The 19,273-nt window shown below is 36.6% G+C and overlaps 1 protein-coding gene across 3 annotated transcripts in view; it reads right to left on the bottom strand.

The window, feature by feature from the left end:
* Positions 1 to 19,273, bottom strand: part of LOC140148102 (focal adhesion kinase 1-like) — a 76,533-nt gene that overhangs the window by 25,619 nt on the left and 31,641 nt on the right. For all 3 annotated transcript variants that reach the window (XM_072169958.1, XM_072169959.1, XM_072169960.1), the window contains one exon: positions 4,793 to 4,869. In XM_072169958.1, the coding sequence (XP_072026059.1) occupies positions 4,793 to 4,869 (77 nt within the window). The remainder of the gene's footprint in view (positions 1 to 4,792; positions 4,870 to 19,273) is intronic.

Below are 19,273 nucleotides of genomic sequence, written 5' to 3'. Positions count from 1 at the left end.
CTTCACCACCACCCTGGAGTGCCTCAGCGGTAATCGCACAGTCCAGTCCAGCAGCTTTGTTTGTTTTCATTGCTTGAATGGCTTTTCTTGTCTCTTCCAGGGTAGGGGATCAGCACAAATAGGCAAGTCCTGGTCGGGGGTGGTGGGAGATCAGATGTTGGTGGTCCATTGTCATTGTTCAGCAGGGCACAGAAGTAGTCCTTCCACTCAGCAAGTAGTTCTTTGTCGCTTGAGGGGATTGTCCCGTCTCTCTTCTTCACTTTGGGATTTGATATCTTCTTCTTCCCCGAGATGTCATGGATTATTTTCCATGTGGTGTTGTAATTGCCATTTTCATTTGCTACTTGCAGGTCTTCCATCTGCCTGTGTATAGAGGCAAGTTCATTGGCCCTATATGACTTGTTGAGCTGGGTGTTGAGCTTTCTCCATACTTCTCTGGCATGGTGAGTTCTAACAAGTAGATATGTCTTCTTGGCTGCATCTCTTTCTGATCTTAACTTTAGGGTCTTGTCTGTCACCCAGCTTGGCATTCCACAAGGGCTACATTTTCCAACAACCTCTTCCGCGACTTCTTCGACTACTTTCTCAAACATTTCATACCTCTCAGAAATTGGTGACTGGTCGTTGTCGTCACACTGGAGGACCTGGAATCTGTTTGAAAGTTCAATCTGGAAACGGTTCTTAGTAGGAGCATGAAGCAGCTTCTTCCAGTTGTACTTAGGCCTCTTACAAGGTTTACCTTTGGTGGTTCGGAGACTGGTGTGCAGTCGTATGCTGAGTATCCGATGGTCTGAATCCAGCTCTACAGAGTTATTAGCTCTGCAATTGCGCGGGGAATTAACCCACTTGCTGTTGGCAAGGATGTGGTCCAGTTGGTGTTTTGAGCCCGTTGGGTGCATCCATGTCCAGAGACGACTTTTGGGTTGGGGAAATCTTGATTGTGAAGGACGGAGCTTGAATTCCTGGCATAAATTCACCAGTCTCTCTCCATTGTCATTTGTTGTGTCGTAAAAACAATGAGGACCGACCACAGCTGGATGAGATACATGGCTATCTTGGCCAATTCTGGCATTGAAATCACCAATGACGAGGTGGATGTTGTGCCTCTTCACCTTTTCAAGATGGTCTTCTAGTGGATTATAGAAACTGTCCTTTTCTTCCGAGGTTGCTGATTCTGTTGGGGCATAAATAATTGTAACCGTAAGCTGGGGGTTCTCGTTAAATGAAGCTGTTAGTATTCTTTGATTGATGGTCTGCACGCTCTCTGAAGACACCTATGGATGTGCCTTGACATTAGAAGTCCAACACCTCCCTGCCTCTGGTCTGTGGCAGAACTGTAAATAAGTACCCAGTTCTTGTCGTCTGAAAATAACTCGTCAGTGGGGGATGATGTAATAAGACGGTGTTCTTGCACACCGACAATGTCGACGCCTGCATCGCTACAACCCGTAAATAGTTGATGGGTTTTTCCTTGTTGGTGTAGTGTACGCACATTGTAGGTGGATACTACAAGTGGTTTGAAGGTAGGTAGACGAGACATATCGGGACCAACAGTCTGTGATGGTGTGCCAGGTTCCGCTGGCCCGTCATAGAGTCAGAAGAAGACGTCTGCCCAGCTACCTTCGATCTAGTATTTGGATATTTGTTTGTAGTTTTCGTAATCATTAGTTTGCCAGACTTATTTTAGTCCGTGTCTGGCAACTGAACGGGTGATCAGCCCTGAACAGCATATTTCCGGAGGCAACAGCAGCCGAAATCCACATATTTATAGTGGCACGCCCCTGGCCCGGAACATGTTGGCCAGTGAAGTTATTTGACCTATGGTGACATGTTCAACACCATCCTGTTGACCGTTGGAATGACATAATCATTCTCGTCCGCTCTTTAGCCGTTGAGAGTTGTACTCTTCATCCGCCATTGGAATAGGTGGTTCCAAACTATTTGAACCATAGCTGGATTAAATGAAGGATACTGAGTGGACACTGAATGGATAAAGACTATAGTAAAGTGAGACATGGCAGAACACCTTGGAACTAAGACTAAACCTACCAGAATACAACACATGGTCTAACCGCACTGTTCTCCAGCAGTTTAAGGAACAAGTCCAGCCGGCACATAACTCACAAGGTGCTCTTGAGAGACCAGTATTAACCCTAACCTATCAAAGCCATGAAACACTTCCTATACTCTTTATACAATATTCAGCACTAAACATGTATCCTCCTGGGAGCACCCAAAGGGAAATCCAACACCAGAAACATCACTGATTCTTTGCAACCGGGGTTGCAGGTGTTGGCAAAGGTAATTTTCAGCTCCCCGACACTGCAGCAGTGTCTCCCATTACCTACTTTGACCTCCTTTTGAGTTGTTCTCATGTCATTTGGTCTTTATTGATGCAGCCATGATGAAAACCAAGCCATGACAACAATGGTTAGGCCTTCATAGACAACCAACCACCAAGGGCCAGAACACAAAACAACAAGGTTTGATCCAAAAAGAAAATGCTAATATTCAGTTCTCTCCAGTAAGTTGGGTTTCAATAATGTGCCTCTTGGGAAACTGGAGGAATAAAGTTGAATTAATACTTTTGTAGAAAAATGAATTGCACGTATGCTCTGTGCATGCATGAGATTAGCTTTGTGCAAAAGTGAGCAAGTATAAATCCAGCTTTAAGGCATGTCAGAGTAGTCATGGCCTAACTGGCCTTAAGGGATGCCCTGCCAAAAATAGCCCAAAGTCCTTGACACTGAAGATTATGTCCAAAATGTCTAAATTCCTCTTTTCATCCCAATACAAATCCTATAAGCCTACAGCTAATGCTACTGCAACACCTTGTGACAGTGGCCCTAATCATCAAGTCATAATTGCTTTATGCCTGCTTTATTACTGTAACTCCTCGGTCTAATCTTTAAGGAACTGACTTCTCTATCAAATTATCATTGTACAGTGTGCACGGCCGTCCCGGAAAATTAAGGTACATTAAGTATTTCGTGGCCAAACTGAAACATGCGTGTTGCGTCCATGTAGCGTACTAAGTGTGTATGCAATGTAAGGCACGTGTATACTTTCTTTCTTTCTTCTGTATCGCACTATGTGCGAATGTGTTTATCGTGGAGCCACTAGCGTTCATTTAATTTACCTGTAGTATTCAAACAAACAAAATATTTTCATTCATTCTTCTTAAAATTCTAAAAAAAAATTCTTTTCAGTGCAGTGTGTCCTAGATTTAAAGGTGCTTAATAAATAATAAGGAGATGTACATTGTATGTAAAAGAATTCATCTAATTTCTATAATGACTGTTTGGAGCACACATAGGCTAACTGCATTAGTTGTCTGATGCACAAAAGGGTTAACTGCTACAGTTTAACAAAGGTGATCAACCTTTTTGTGCGCCAGGTAGCTAAATGCCGTTTCACTTGATGTGCACCAAGCAGTAAATACATGTCATGATACCAGATTGGCAAATTGTGACATTGTCTCACTTACTCCGTCAGCCCTGACAGGATGACGTTGGTTTCACACTTACGCCAGAAATGGTGGTTTCCTGTTTTGTTTTGGGTCGGTATATTTGTAGCATTATAGTCTGTGAACTTAAAATGACACCTAGAAAGTGCCGAACCATTTCACAAAAGCACCAAGACATTTCACTTGCCAAAATGTGCATTGGGCTATTTCAGTTGAAATCATTCATTCATTTATTCATTCATTTATTTCCATATATAAAAATATACAACTACATCAAAAATAAAGAATCAAAATCTACACTACTAGCCTACCCATGTGGAAGATTTTGGAAGTATCTACAACATGGGGAGTATGAATTTTAAATGGAATGAACACACACATATTAAGCAACTCCATTTGAATTTCATACACCCTCTGAAAAAGATTCATCTTGAATCTTTACAGAGGGATGGCAAGTTTTAAATAGAGTTGGTTAATGTGCTTACTCTATTTGAAATTCATACTCCCCTGTGGAAGATATTTCCAAAATCTTCCACATGGGTAGTGTGCCCATTTTGTATACCCATGCTTTAATTTTAATTAGCAGAATAGTAGACTGCAGATCCGTCGGATAACGATTTTTCAATGGGAAATGAACTTTGCTGCTTGGATGATGTCACAAAGAGGTTAAGGTTATTGAAAAGTGTGTTCCGACGGATCTGCACTCAACCGTCCTCTTAGTCTGCATTCATATTTCATACTACTTCAGTTTGGGGATGCTGCGAATTCACAGACTCCTCTGAATTCAGAGACCCAGTCATTGAAATCCCGTACCGGGTCTGCGATTTCACATACTTTTCACTTGCTTCAACTTTTGGCAGCAAATAAAACACTTAGGCAGTCTGTTTGGTACATTAGATAGTTAATGAGCTTTTCTGCTTCAAATTCATCTGTGCAAATTAAAATTCTATCTGTGCAATTTTTTGAGCACAGCAAAATGACGCAATAAAGCAGAAATATAACTTTGCAGCATAACTTTGGAAATGTTTAAACCACAACAATATAAACAACAGCATGTAAGCACCTTGAAACAAAACTAGATAAAAATGCAGTAAGAAGTTAGCAAGAGTATTTGAATTTACAGACGGTCTGTGAATTCAGGTGTTTTTTAATTCACTGCACCCCTGAACTCATTTATGGTATGTGTATGGGAGGATCTCCAATCATAACCCTAATCCCTTAACCCTAACCCTAATCCTAAAACCTAAATCTTAATCTCTCTGTGAGCCAGTCAGTATACCTTACTGGATGCATTCAATGAGAACATACAATAAATCATCTACTCACCAGATTTTGTTGGCTTCCGTCGACTCCCGCTGACTTTGACTTCGCTGTATCCATCCCCGTTATCCGACACTCGATTGCTGGAAAAACATGATGGAGAAAATCTTAAATGCCATTTCTTAAAATGACGGACAATGAAGTAAATAGATCCCATACTTGATTTCGATGGCATGATGTACTAAATGTTAAATGTTTGCTACTATCTGAGCTATGTTTTGTGTTACAACATTAGTCATTAATGTTCTAGTCAACTAATCCAAATGGTGCTTGCTCAAATGCAAGGCAAACAGATATCCAAAACCTGCAGCGGAATTCCTTCCTCTTTAGTTCAGTTCCCATCCACCATGACTGCAGGCAGAGCTTGCAAAATTATCTTCCAAATGTGATATCATCAATTTCAAAATGAATCAGAGAAATCCATACAAAAAATTGCCTCAAAGACACTTGAATACTCATCATCAGCAGTGCGTACCCAACGACTCCCACCGGATGAAATGCTGGCAAGTTTATCTGGTGTCACATGCCACATACAATCAAAACAAACATGTGTTTATTTGCATTTCCTGCGGTGAATCACAACAGGTACCCTAGGTACTGAATCACATTCGTAAAATCCGTATAAAGTTGAAAATGAAGAATCCCTGGATCGGTTGAAATGGCGTCAGTCATAGTAAGGACTCACCACTATAGTGATGATAGCACCTTATATATCTCAAGTGTAATTGGTGCCACATAGAGTCAAACGTAACAACGTCATCCATACAAATTTGTCAAGACAATTTCCATTGAGAGTAGTGCCTGGACACAGTGTACACAATCATAGACAGTGACACAATGGACAGTTACTGGATAACAGTTAGTCTGCAGTCTATATTGTGTCACTACTTCTAGTCAAATGTCTTAACAACTTCCATCTGGTAGGAACCATTGACAGGTTAACCAAATATGTCACCAAAAACTTGTTTTTGGTGACCTATGTTTGGTTTATATCATCCCTCAATTCCAATCAGGTGGGTGTCAAAATGATCCGATACCACTTTAGATATAATCAAAATCACAGCAGCAAAATTGATTCATTATAAGAATACTCCTTTGTTGCAGATCACTCCAGTGTGTGGAACGTCAAAATTGGTTTTCCAGCAAATATCTGCCACCTTACTACAGTCAATATCCAAATGCTGATAGCAATGATCTACAGGCATCTAACAGTAAGAGCTAGTAGTTTCTGAGTAAACCATGTCACAATCTGGTAGATCTATCTATCTATCTATATATTCTACTTCACAACAGCTATGTTAGTCTCTATAATCCATTCAGGATATCACAAAGCACTTTCCAAATATTCACACCAATGTTTGCCAAATGCAGCTCTGTCACTCAGTCGTAGTCCTGGCTATAGCTATAAATCACCTATAATAAATGTGCGTGACAACACATTACGCAAGTCACCAGGACACCTCAATAATATGTGGACAGATGTTACTTCACATGCGCAGCTAGGCCTCATCAACAGGTAACAATGTTTACAGCTTTGTCACTGCTAGCAGTAAGCTTTATGTTGATGCAAGCTTTGGCTAAGCAATTCCCAATGAGATATGACAGGAAGGCCCACTTGACAAACACTGCTGACAGTCCAATGGTTGAGTCAGTCACTTGGTACAACACTGTCAGCCTAATTGCTCTCATTTCCTCCGCCACAATTCATAAACGTCCCTTTGATATTATGTATTCCATGACAAAGGTGTGAAGTTTAGGGTATGAGTTTGGATAATGAAAGTATGCAAAGTTCACTACACAAGCTAATATAGATTAGTGAACTGTGCATTTGGACATTGGCATATATGAGATCTGTAAGTAGTAGAGTGACAGGCTGGCTGGTAGACCAATAAACCAAATTATAGCTCAACAATTTCAAAATGCAATAATTACATAGTATGGTAAAATCTGAGACGAATATTCGTCTCAGGGTAAAATATAACAGAGTTGAACACCCTTGTCAGACAATCATTTACAACCAAAGCAGTGGTGGTGCCACATGGGGAATGCCTCCCAGTCAGAACTCTTACCCTTGCCACTGCAGTAAAAACCCAAAATTACGAATATTTCAACTTTTTGCGGTAATTTTGCACAAAATTTGTTAATTTTGCCCCCCCCTGAAACTCACTTTACACCCCATGCCCTCCCCCCCCTCAAAAATTCCTGGTGGTGCCACTGCACCAAAGTAACTATTATAGATTAAATGGCAGACTCCATATTGGGCTACTGCGGATGAAATCCATACACCCCCTATGGAAGACATGACCTTAATCTCCCACACAGGGAACGTGAATTTCAAATGGGGTTATCTGCATGGGGGACTCTTATTTGAAATCTACACCCAATGTGTGAGAGATTTTAAGGTTGTATCTCCCATTGGGTGTGTATGGATTTCAACTCTTGCAGACGTGGAAACTATATGTACCTTCAGCTCTTTGCATTGTGTCCCATCTAAATTAAGCTGCATAAAATAAATCAGTCTTCCACACTCAAGCAATACAAATTGTACCTTCAATTAGACTAGGCAGAAGATGGTAAAACCATGCCCTCTGGGATACACAAATATTGTGCAATTGTGTGTCCTGCCAAAAATACAGAAAGCTTTATTTTGAACACAATGTACCCAAATTCAATACAACATATTGCCAACAGGTTACACAATGACTTATACAGTCCCTAGTTGTTCCATTTTAAATCATGTGGTACTAGATGGATTTCTGTGTAGAGCTTCAGTTTATGCTTCAAGATTCAGACTACAATGCAGAAGTACAAAGAATTTTAAGGGATGAGCGTTTTGAGCGTTTGGACAGTATTTTTTGTGGGACATGAGAGGACATCAGACCTATCGAATTGCATTCTGAATACGAAGAATGTCTTTCTGATATCAAATAATTGTCATTTTTTGAAATTCACGATATAATACAAATTTTATGACAAATTATTAAAATTTGATATTTTTCACATTTTTATTATATAACAGTCCTCGAAAAAAAAGTGTATGTAGCTGGGAGGAAAAGCTGACGATCAATTGAAAATTTTGACCTTTCATATTGAAGATATGGATTTTTTCCCCAAAAGACCTAATTTTTTTGGGTGTTTTGGGAAAAAAATCCATATCTTCAATACGAAGGGTCAAAATTTTCAATTGATCGTCAGCTTTTCATCCCACCTACATACACTTTAAGTATAAATCATCAGATTTATAAAGTTTACTTTAGTACTGTTAAATATCAAAAATATAAATTTTAATTATTTGCCATAAAATGTGTATTACATGGCAAATGTCAAAAATTATTTGATATCAGAAGGACATTCTTCAGATTCAGAATGCAATTCGATATGTCTGATGTGCTCTAATGTCCCACAATAAATACTGTCCAAACGCTCATACCCCATCCCTTAAGAATGACTCCAATTGGTTAATACTTCTGGATTAATAGCCTGCTAACTTACTACTAGACCTAATGGACAACCCATCCATAAACAAGAACACGTAAAAGAGCTCTGAAGATGGCACTCGCTATACCATTTTCCGCCCTGATGTGGCAGTGACGTCAGTGTACATTTCTACTCAATTTCTACCCAAGAACATAGTTTTGTTATGCAAAGCCTAAAATCCGTATCCACATAATTGTCACCACTTAAATTGTTTTCACAGTTACTGACTTAGCAATTTCCACTATGACAACTCAACAACTGATTGACCAAATCGGTTCCATCACTACGTTATCTCCTTTCACTCATCATCTGCAATCAACCAATACAGACCATGTTCTAGATTTGCAATCTGTTTGAATGTTTGCCAACTCATCGTACCTTTACATTCTCAACACATGGAAGGATTTGTCATACAGGCTTTGCACACCTGTCCCTCAACAACTCCAGCCTGACTCAGTGGACTACATTCTGGTTATTGCTCTGCGTGCTAGCCAAGGCTTCAACATAAAAAGTCCAAGTTTTCAGATATTTTCAAGAGCTATCTCAAGAACCACTGAACCAATACTAGGCTTGTTTGTACTCATTTTAGTGCATTTTCCATGTTGATTGCAAATACGGTCATGAAAATGAACAATTCCAAAATTTTTGAATTTTTGAATTTTTTAAACTCAATTTAATTCATTTCAAGCGGAACTACTTCTACCATTGAAGTACAAGACTATGACAGGATCCTAGGGTATTTTCATTCAAAATGCTGTATGTGAGAAGGCATTACGGTGACTCGAAGCTTCATAGGAATTGCCCTTGGTTAAGAAACAGTCAAGAAAACAATCTTTGCAATAATGCATAATAAACCTTGACATTTGGGAATCACTTCAAACTTGGTATATATCACAGTTGACTCACAAAATATTTTTGCAAGCAACAAAAATTATACTCAATCGCTTTTGCAGAAAAGCGATTCTCACGCATGATCAGTGTTTACTTCAGTTTTAAGAATGTCAAGCTGGTCAATCAATACAAATCGCCAAGGCAAAAATGACGTAGCTTGGGCAAGTTGAAGAAATCTCAACTTCCGAGCGATGTTGCTTGTCACATGAATGCATCAACCAATCATTTCCTACCAACTGGATTCATTATTTTGCTAGTGAATTGACCTTTCTCGATCATTAACTTTTGGAAATGAATTAATTAAAACCAATAATTAACAGCAATGATCTTCTAAAAGTGTATTTTGTGGCCTTTTGAATATTTCAATTGTCCCCTGCTATCGCTATTGCCATGATTAGTATAAATGCAAAAGCGACGAGTGATGTATCGCAAATTGCCCATCACTTTTCAAAAGCGGTGCATCGCAATCGCTCGCCAATAGAGTATAAATTCAGCTTGAGCCTTATAATGATGCTAAAATAACCCCACTGATTATTGAACATTATTGACAAGACAACTTGTGAGCATTAGCAAAGGTTTTGACATTTACCATCACTCAACATAATCATGATCATTTGATAAAAAGACTGATATTTTGGAACAAACCTGTCTTTACGGCAAACAGATTTTTGCTTTTCTCAATGTAAACTTCACACCACCACATCTAGAGAGGTTAGGTGTACTACTTCTAAAATAATTAAATGTATAGTGTGTTCCCTTGGGTATATGCTTAAGCTTGTTAGGTTGGAACTAACCACTTACAGATAATATTGACCCATTTCCCTTATTTAGTCTTAATTTATATCAACAAAATCTACAGAGGAAACTTGCAGTTAACAGGAGCTGAAAATTGTTTAATTCTTTCACACTAGAGATTTGTAATCTTCCAAGCTTGTGACAATCTGCAAAATTATGTGAAGTAATGTATTCTTAAATAGTACTGTACTGTTATTGTCACTTTATATATTAACCACTGGAGGGGGATAAGAGCAGGCATGAGAATGGATTTTTTTTAAACTGCCTGAAAAAGTGTGTGAATTTAGGCCCAAACCTGGCTCAAAAAATATATAAAATTGCGTAAATTTGGACAACAAAACTGCCTGAATTCAGGCAAAAGTCTAAAAATTCTCATACCTGTAACAGTTTTGTACCAAAATGTTTGTATCAAGAAATTGATAAACAACATTTATTAAACGTAATTTTAAACATAATTGTGGTCTTTTGGTGCTAGTTTGTGTGAACGCGTAACAAGAATTAACACAAATAAACACACCCTTCATGTGATCCACTAAGATAATCAACTTCTATTAGCATGGTTTACTGTTTGTTTGAAACCATAATAATATAACAAAGGTAATAAATTAAGATAAATATTTCCAAGAAAAGCAGCAACTTTAAAATTTAGTAATAAACTGTATTTCAGAAAATTATAGTACCTCCAAATTGTTGGCCCCTCACAAAATTCAATTTTACTGTCAATCAAAGATTGATAATTTGATACTATCCAATAATTTCATCAAATCATGATGACACCTTACATAGCAAAACACACATAATCCTTACCGAATGAAAATGATCATAATAAAATGACTCACTCACTGTGCTTCGTATCTGTATAACCTGTCACAATTCAATCTTGAGTTCAACATCAGGCTATGAGATGTTGCTAAGCACTCAGATTGACTTGTTCAGTGAAGTTTTATGTTGACTTTGATTTTTTTATTTGAATCAGAGGTAAAATTAACTTCAGTAATTTTTGTGATAAGAACAAGAAGTGATTGATTGGTGCCATGGCAGATGGAAACAAAAAATAGTTTCCTTGTAATGCTCATTTTATGGTACACCATAGAGAACAGTTGATGTAGTAATGTCAAACTTATCACAATTTTACTGAAAGATCAAAACATATTGCAATGTTAAATATTGAAATCCCATGCAGTAAATAATATGTGATGCGATCAAGCAAACTCAGTCGGAACTCGGAAATATTAAATTATGATATAGCAATGATATGAGCAATTAAAGAGTTTGCAAAACAACAGGAAGGAAAAAGAAATATTTGCTTTGTTTGGCTATATCTCAAAATCAATATTCCCGAGTTCCGACTGATTTTGCTTGATCGCATCACATATTTGACAATGACCCAGTTGATTAATACAAAAAGCTAGATATTGCTTTATATGCTTTAATTAATTAGTTATTAAGTTATTAATGGTAAAGATTGAAGGTTTTCAACAGGTTCCATGTCAGAGAAGTGTCAAGCCTGTCATCAGGATTAGCTCTGACTTCTTCAGAACAAAATTAATAACAGCTCTGCATAATGGGAAGCACGGTGGCCCAATGGTTAGGGCGCGAGCTTCATAATCGAAAGGGTTCGAGCCCCACCATGCCCAGTGTGTTGCGTCCTTGAGCAAGATAGCTTAATTCCCAATTGCTTCACTCCACCCAGGTGTAAAATGGGGAGCTGCTGGGGGTAATCACAATCTAAGTCGCTGAGAGTACCTGCGCACCAGTTGTAGACTTGGCGAAGCGGTAATGATTCTGATATATCCCAATGGCAATGGAATAATTGTTGAAGTGTGCTGATAATTAGACCATGCCTAGCTGAAGCACACATTAAATCAAACAACATTAGTTTATTTGTAGATACAGCTCACAAATCCAAAAAGTTAAAAAAGTCTCCCTATAACAATCCCCCCTTCTTTCATAACGCATTCATCGTATAATAAAGAAATAAAGAAGAGACACACGCAAAACATACCAAACCGACGATATGTGCATCCATAGTCCTGGCATTGTACCAGATCCAACAATATCAAGTATGTTCTCAATCTATCAATCAATGTCTGCAGCCTTCACCTCAGATATCATCAATGCTGTCGTCACCCAATCGCTAATGCTATCCAACTTTAACCAAGTCAATCTATGATGACTTGATGCCCTACATGTATATATAAGGCCTACAGGAAGGACAAAATATCACTAATATAACATCTATACCACAGGATATGGACACATCTTGGAATGACTTAAACTGATCAATCTGTGATGTTTATAAACACACACAATATGTATATATATACATGTACACATGTCTGACTTCCTTACCATTTGGTGACATTGCCCCCGCTTTCCCCAGCCTACTACAGCGTGGTCAATTAATAGCATGAATAATTTCTACTTAAGGTAAGAGGCCTAATGACAGGAAAAGGTATAACAATGTTTTTACATAACAAGTGCACACAGGCAGTACATGTACTGCCCGTGGGCATATATGCATATGTAATGCAATCAAGCCATAAGTCATTTGTCAAGCAAAATCAAAAGTCAGTTTTCTCTACATTATATGTGGCATTTTCAGAGCTTTACTTTGATGAAAACTCATTATTGGACTTGCGGTTCTAAAGATATGGTCGTTTTAGTGTTGCTCAGAACAATAAAATATGAAGTAAATTTTAAACTATACTGTGCCAAAAAGTATCCTTACACTTGGAAAAATAATCACAATTTCAAAACTGAACCATATTGGTTTTTTAATAGATGCACTATCAAATCCTGCACATTATGATACCCCATTGAATCAAATGTGATTTCAAGAAGGAAAGTTACAAGCATTTGATTAGACGAAGGTCCAGTTTGAAAAGTGACAAACTGGCCTATTCAAAACTCCACGGACTAGACATCTGGTTTGAAAGTGGTGAATGGCTAATTTGTGAGTGCCTTTAATTCAAAACAAAGGGAAAACTGAAACAAAGGAGTTGACAAATAAAATGAAAGTTATGAAAAGTACAGAGAAATAAAAACTGAAATAAAAACTGCTTTAAATAAAGCTTTGGTTTTGAAGAAACTGTATTGTCTCTTTGTTGCGCTTATTGGAATCTATTCGCGCCTTGTATAGGCCAGTTTGTCACTTTTATAACTGGAACTTTGTCTGTTTGATTGCTTGTAACTTGAGGTCACATTGGATCCAATGTGGTGTCATAATGTGAAGGATTAAAATGTGCATCTATTTAAAAAAAAAAATGTGACCATCCACCAAAACTGAGCCCGGATGTCTCTAGTGCCACTATTGAGATATGCTCCATTGAACTTAACAATAAACAATAGGAAACAAAGGATTTATTGACTGTTTTATTGATTTTCACTATTTAAATGTCAAGTACTATAGACATGATATACATCATTTTAAAGCTAATTTCAAGCAGAATATTTTGGTTGAATACAGGGTGTCCCAGAATGATTTGTACCGTGTTTGCAAAAATAACTAAAAATAGAAGACGGGCAGTGTATCGATTTTTGATACCAGCATTATAATGTTGGACATGTCTCCTACTTATTCTGTTAATTTCAGCACGCTACCTTTATTTGTTTTGGCGTGGCATGCAATAATGTAAAATCGATGAAAAACGACTCGCATACCTTTGAAAAATGGCACGATACGGTTAAATGAAGAACGTGGGATGTTTGGCACAGCATTTCGACGACAACTACTGTTGGGGTTGCGCCTTAAAGCTTGCCAGACAGCTGCAATGTTCGCTCTAGTTCTTACAGTCTGACGAGCACCTGAAGCTTCACTCTGCCGATTCCTGACAGTTCCATACTCGTCAAACTTCTTTACGTTATACACTATCGTCTAATGAATCTTCTTTGCGTCTCAACATAGCTGCTGGTTTGCCAGTAAGTTTTTGAAAGAAATTCACGCTGCTGTACAGTAAATTGAGGAGCTCTTTTCTGTTCCACAACCAGTTCGATCTCTGCAAGCATTTCAAATGACATGGACCTCACACCACAATAACTATATTTAAAACTACCGCCAAAGAGAGAATGGGATTAGGCCACAAATCCTTAATTCCATATAATGATTGCTTCGTAACGTCATAAATAATAGATAGATATCGGCTATTTAGTGGTAATATGAACAGGGCACAACTAAAATACCTGCATAACTTTTTCCAAATAAGTTTGTGCTGAACGGTTAGTAATGTTACAGATTTTCAAAATAGGTTATGTTGTCAAAACTTAGAATTCACCATTTTTACGCAATCTTCTATAACTTCTACTAGAAACGTCCAATTTTAAAATCTAAAAATCTGAGAAAGCTAAATATATGTAGAACTTAAAATGCAAAACAATATGACCATTCAACATGCCCTTCATACCTTAAAAAATCCATCTTTCCCGGTACAGATCATTCTGGGACACCCTGTATCTCAAAAATGATGATTGGCGACTTCAGGGCTCAGTTGTGCTGGATGGTCACATTTACCCCAATATGGTTTAGTTTTTAAATTGTGATTATTTTTCTAAGTGTAAGGATACTTTATTGGCGCAGTATATTTATCTCGATATCAATATCAGTGACAAACGAATAGCTTGATCAAATCACAAATTGTCAACTAATGTTTTGTAAGGAGGACAATGTCATGAGTGATTATGTGAAATTATTTGGTTATCAGTCATTTTTGGCCTTGCCCTTCTTTCTAACAGTTCAAATTAAATACTGAATTAATGAAACGGTGAAGAGAACTGTGAAATGATAATTTAATTTGTTGTTTATGGTCATGCTCAATGGGAAGAGTTTCTCACAGGGCAGGAGATACTGAATGGGATTTATTAGATATATTAAAGTTTGAGTGGCAAGTTTTCTGTTTTCTAAAAAGTCCAATTCCATTTTCCTTTTCAGGTTTCCAAATAATCCCTAAAATTCACCAACTTTATAGTTTGGTCAACTTTATAGAAATGCTGGCTGCTGGGCCAAGATGTCAACAAACAAACACAGATGTTTCTGCTTTTTGACGAGCCAAAAAATTGTTAAAAATTCATTGGATTTTAAGAGTACTATGGGCCAAAAGGCAAGAAAAGGAATTGAAGAAAATATCACTAAAATATCGGGTTTGCATGTGCCTTTTGCTAAACGTACATTCAAAATATAGTCAGTATTTTATGAGACTGTAAGTTTAATTTTGCAAGAATTTTCTGGGGTTTCTCTTATCTTTAAAAAAAAACTTTACACAAGGCACACAAATGAAAACATTTACCTCATCTTCTTACATCTATGACAAGGTGATTTATAGTTTCCTGTTTAGCAACTACCGTAAATTGCTTTATTTATAGTAAGTTTAAATCGTAGCTTCAACTAACTTAATACGTTACTACTAATCTAAAAAGAGAAAATAAAATAAGAAGCTATAGCAGCTGACTCTGCATAAATAAAACAAACACACACATTGTATTCTCAATTTTAAAATTAAGTTACTGAATCATGTTGACTAACGAAGATGATTTGCTGGAATCATTCATATCATCGAGGTAAATCCCATGTTTCCTGACGTATAGCAGGGAAATTGAATCTACATCTGATTGCGAAAATTCAACCATTTTGACAGTAAACATAAAACCTTATTTCAGCCTGCACCTCAAGCTACATTGCAGTGCACACCGCCAATGAAGAAACCAGTGAATAGTCTGAGCCAAAGTTTTACATAAATTAGCCAAAACATATATTCATACACCATCATCACACCACTCCTGCCTGCTGTCTGTTGCAAGTGATTCAGTATAGGGCAATCTTTTTGGTTTCATACCAGTGGTGTGATTACAAGGAATTGGAAATGACACTGCAACATATCAATCAGTGAAATTCAATGGACACAAGATTGTATTATCTTCTTGGGATTATCAACTTATAAACTTTAAGGGAAGGGGTATGAACGTTTGGACAGTATTTATTGTGGGACATTAGAGCACATCAGACATATCAAATTGCATTCTGAATACTAAGAATGTCCTTCTGATATCAATTAATTTTTATTTTTTTTATTTATGGCAAATCATTAAAAATTGATATTTTTGATATTTAACAGTACTTGAAGTAAACTTTATAAATCTGATGATTTATACTTAAAGTGTATGTAGGTGGGATGAAAAGCCGACGATTAATTGAAAATTTTGATCTTTCATATTGAAGATATGGATTTTTTTCCCAAAACACCAAACAAAAATAGGTCTTTTTGGGAAAAAAATCCATATCTTCAATATAAAAGGTCAATATTTTCAATTGAACGTCGGCTTTTCCTCCCAGCTACATACACTTTAAGAATATATCATTAGATTTGTAAAATTTATTTCGAGGACTGTTATACATGTATATATCAAAATTTGAAAAATATCAAATTTTAATAATTTGTCATAAAATTTGTATTATATCGTGAATTTCAAAAATTATTTGATATCAGAAAGACATGCTTCAGATTCAGAATGCAATTCGATCGCCTGAGGTGCTCTCATGTCCCACAAAAATACTGTCGAAAACGCCATAAACGCTCATTCTAGATCCTTAAGATAGCACTTACTATTTTAATCCTACATTGAGTACCCTTGAATGGTTTGACATATTTACTCAATGCTATACAACTTTTTAAAAGACATTTCCATACAAACCATAGTTCTAAAGACATTTTCTTAATATTTGGAAAATACAAAAAATATGTTTAAATTTATTTAGTAAGTGGGACATTGTTTTTAAGCCTCGGCCGTACATCTAGCATCTCACATATCACTACATACCATCTTTTTTCTGCTAAATATAGTGAACTAGCATATCTTGTCATTATAAATAAACTTTTTTCTTAACCATTTTCAAGAAAACAATCTTAAAATCATTTAGATTGAAGTGGCTCAACAGGTATACAGGAAAGCAGTGAACTTGTTAGGCTATTAAAATTGACCACAACCACCCACATATTAAATCCACTTGGTAGAAAAAAATAAAAATAAAAATGTATATCTCTATAAAATGGAAATGAGATAATCTGTCCAATTAACTTTGTTTACGTGTGTGTACAGAGGTATGGTTGCAGGGGTGTGTGTTGGAGGGGGACCTGTGTATTTATTTTTACTGCATAGAGGGGACATACTTGTATTTTTCACACCAAACATGGACTTCATGAAAACCGGAGTCATCCCCAGTTGTCAAAATTTCACAGCGCACCCCTCCCCCATTTTAGATACCGGTATGCCAAAAATTGACTGTTTACAAACAGGGACCTCTAGTTGGCAAGTAAGGTATATCTAGAAGTGAAGTTCCTGATTAGGTGAAAAAAATGTGTGGAAAAATCTGCAAAATGTGCCAAGTTAGGTGGAAGAAATTTGAACTGAGCACTTGTCTCACTGGTTGGCCAAATTGTCCCATGTTGTCACACAGTGCTTACAAAGATAGGTGGGGTGTGTGTACACACATGCATATATTACCGTAATAATATAATTTGTCCACCAACATTTCAAACAATCATTTCCAAATATATTTTATTTTGTAGCTTAGTAAATCTTAAACCTAAGACTCCTATGTACGGTGATAATTCAGTAAAGAAGGGTGTGTCAATTGTTTCTTGATACTGTGACAACCAATCACCTCTTTATAAATACTAGTAGTTGAAAGTGATAATAAATACAAGATTTTATGTAATTTGCTACAATCTGTAAAAAACAGGAAGACAGTATGAGCAGCACCAATTACTGATAATAAGCTAATATTGAAAAGGAACCCAGAGTATTTGGAAAATATCTTGTCTAAGTTGCAAACATGATTATCACATAAACAGTGTCTACTAATTAAATGAAAGAGTATCACTTGTTATACAAATAGCGAATCCGAATGGTCAATGCCCGAGACTAGTCTCAGGTTAAGGGTTCTGGTATGAGCGTTTGGACATTATTTTTTGTGAGACATGAGAGTACGAGGGGGTATCAAAAAGTTTTAGAAATCGCCCAGAAGTATGAGAGCTATATCGATGAAATTTTGTCAGTGCAATCACTGGTCCTTATGTACATTATGGTCCAAAAATGGTTTCATAAGTATGTTTACTTTTTTTACAGGTGGCACTAGATGCCAATAACCTGCTGCCCCAGTTACTGCGCATAAACTGCAAGATTGAGAAAATTGAGGCAAGCAGCGTTATTAAGATCCTGCATTTGAAGGGTTGCAGTGCCTAGAAAATTGATGATGAAATGAAAGTTATCTTCGGTGGTGATTGTGATATGTCACTGTCGCTTTTTGGAAAAGGAATTTTTATTTCATCACAGATTTTCTGGGCACTGTAACCCTTAAAATGGAACTTCATGCTGCTGCATGCCACAATTTTCTCCATTTTGCTGGTTATGCGGTTACATAGGCAGGTAGTGACATCTAGCTCCTGTAAAAAAAAGTAAACATACTTATGAGACCATTTTTGCACCATAGTGTACATAAGGACCAGTAATTGCACTGACAAAATTTCATTGATATAGCTCTTTCCCTTCTGGGCGATTTCTAAAACTTTTTGATACCCCCTCGTACATCAGACATATCGAATTGCATTCTGAATAGGAAGAATATCCTTCTGATATAAAAAAATTTTAGTTTTTGAAATTCGGGATACAATACAAATTTTACGACAAATTATTAAAATTTTATATTTTTTAAATCTTTGATATATAACAGTCCTCGAAGCAAACTTTATAAATCTAATTCACTAAATGTGTATGTAGCTGAGATGAAAAGCCAATGATAAATTGAAAATTTTGACCTTTCTTATTGAAGATATAAATTTTTTCTCAAAAAGACCTAATATTTTTTGGTATTTTGGGGAAAAATCCATATCTTCAATACGAAAGGTCAAAATTGTCAATTGATCGTTGGCTTTTCATCCCAGCTACATACACATAAGTACATACCATTAGGTTTAAAAGTTTACTTTGAGGACTGTTAAATATCAAAAATATCAATTCTAAATCATTCAGGATGTAATTCGATATTTTTAATATCTGCTCTAGCCTCTAGGTTTCATACTATCTGTGCTTTTTATAATATGTTTTATATTAATGTATTTAAGTTTGAATTTTTATATAATTGTCATTTTGTATATTATATTTTGATAATTTGGTTTGCCTTCTGGGTAAAAAATTTAAAAAAGTGTTTACTCTCAAGTTTCTTTCCCAGGTTTAAGACATTAATAAATAAACAACTAAATTTAAACCTGTCCCTCATAACAGCCCCCTCCTGAATCCAGTCAACAAGAAATGCTCTACATAGAGTTCATTGAC

This window comes from Amphiura filiformis, chromosome 3, assembly GCF_039555335.1.
Source record: "Amphiura filiformis chromosome 3, Afil_fr2py, whole genome shotgun sequence".
NCBI classification, from domain to species: Eukaryota; Metazoa; Echinodermata; class Ophiuroidea; order Amphilepidida; family Amphiuridae; genus Amphiura; species Amphiura filiformis.
The sequence above is the reverse complement of the archived record's forward strand: the minus strand, read 5'-3'. Positions and strand labels throughout refer to the sequence as shown.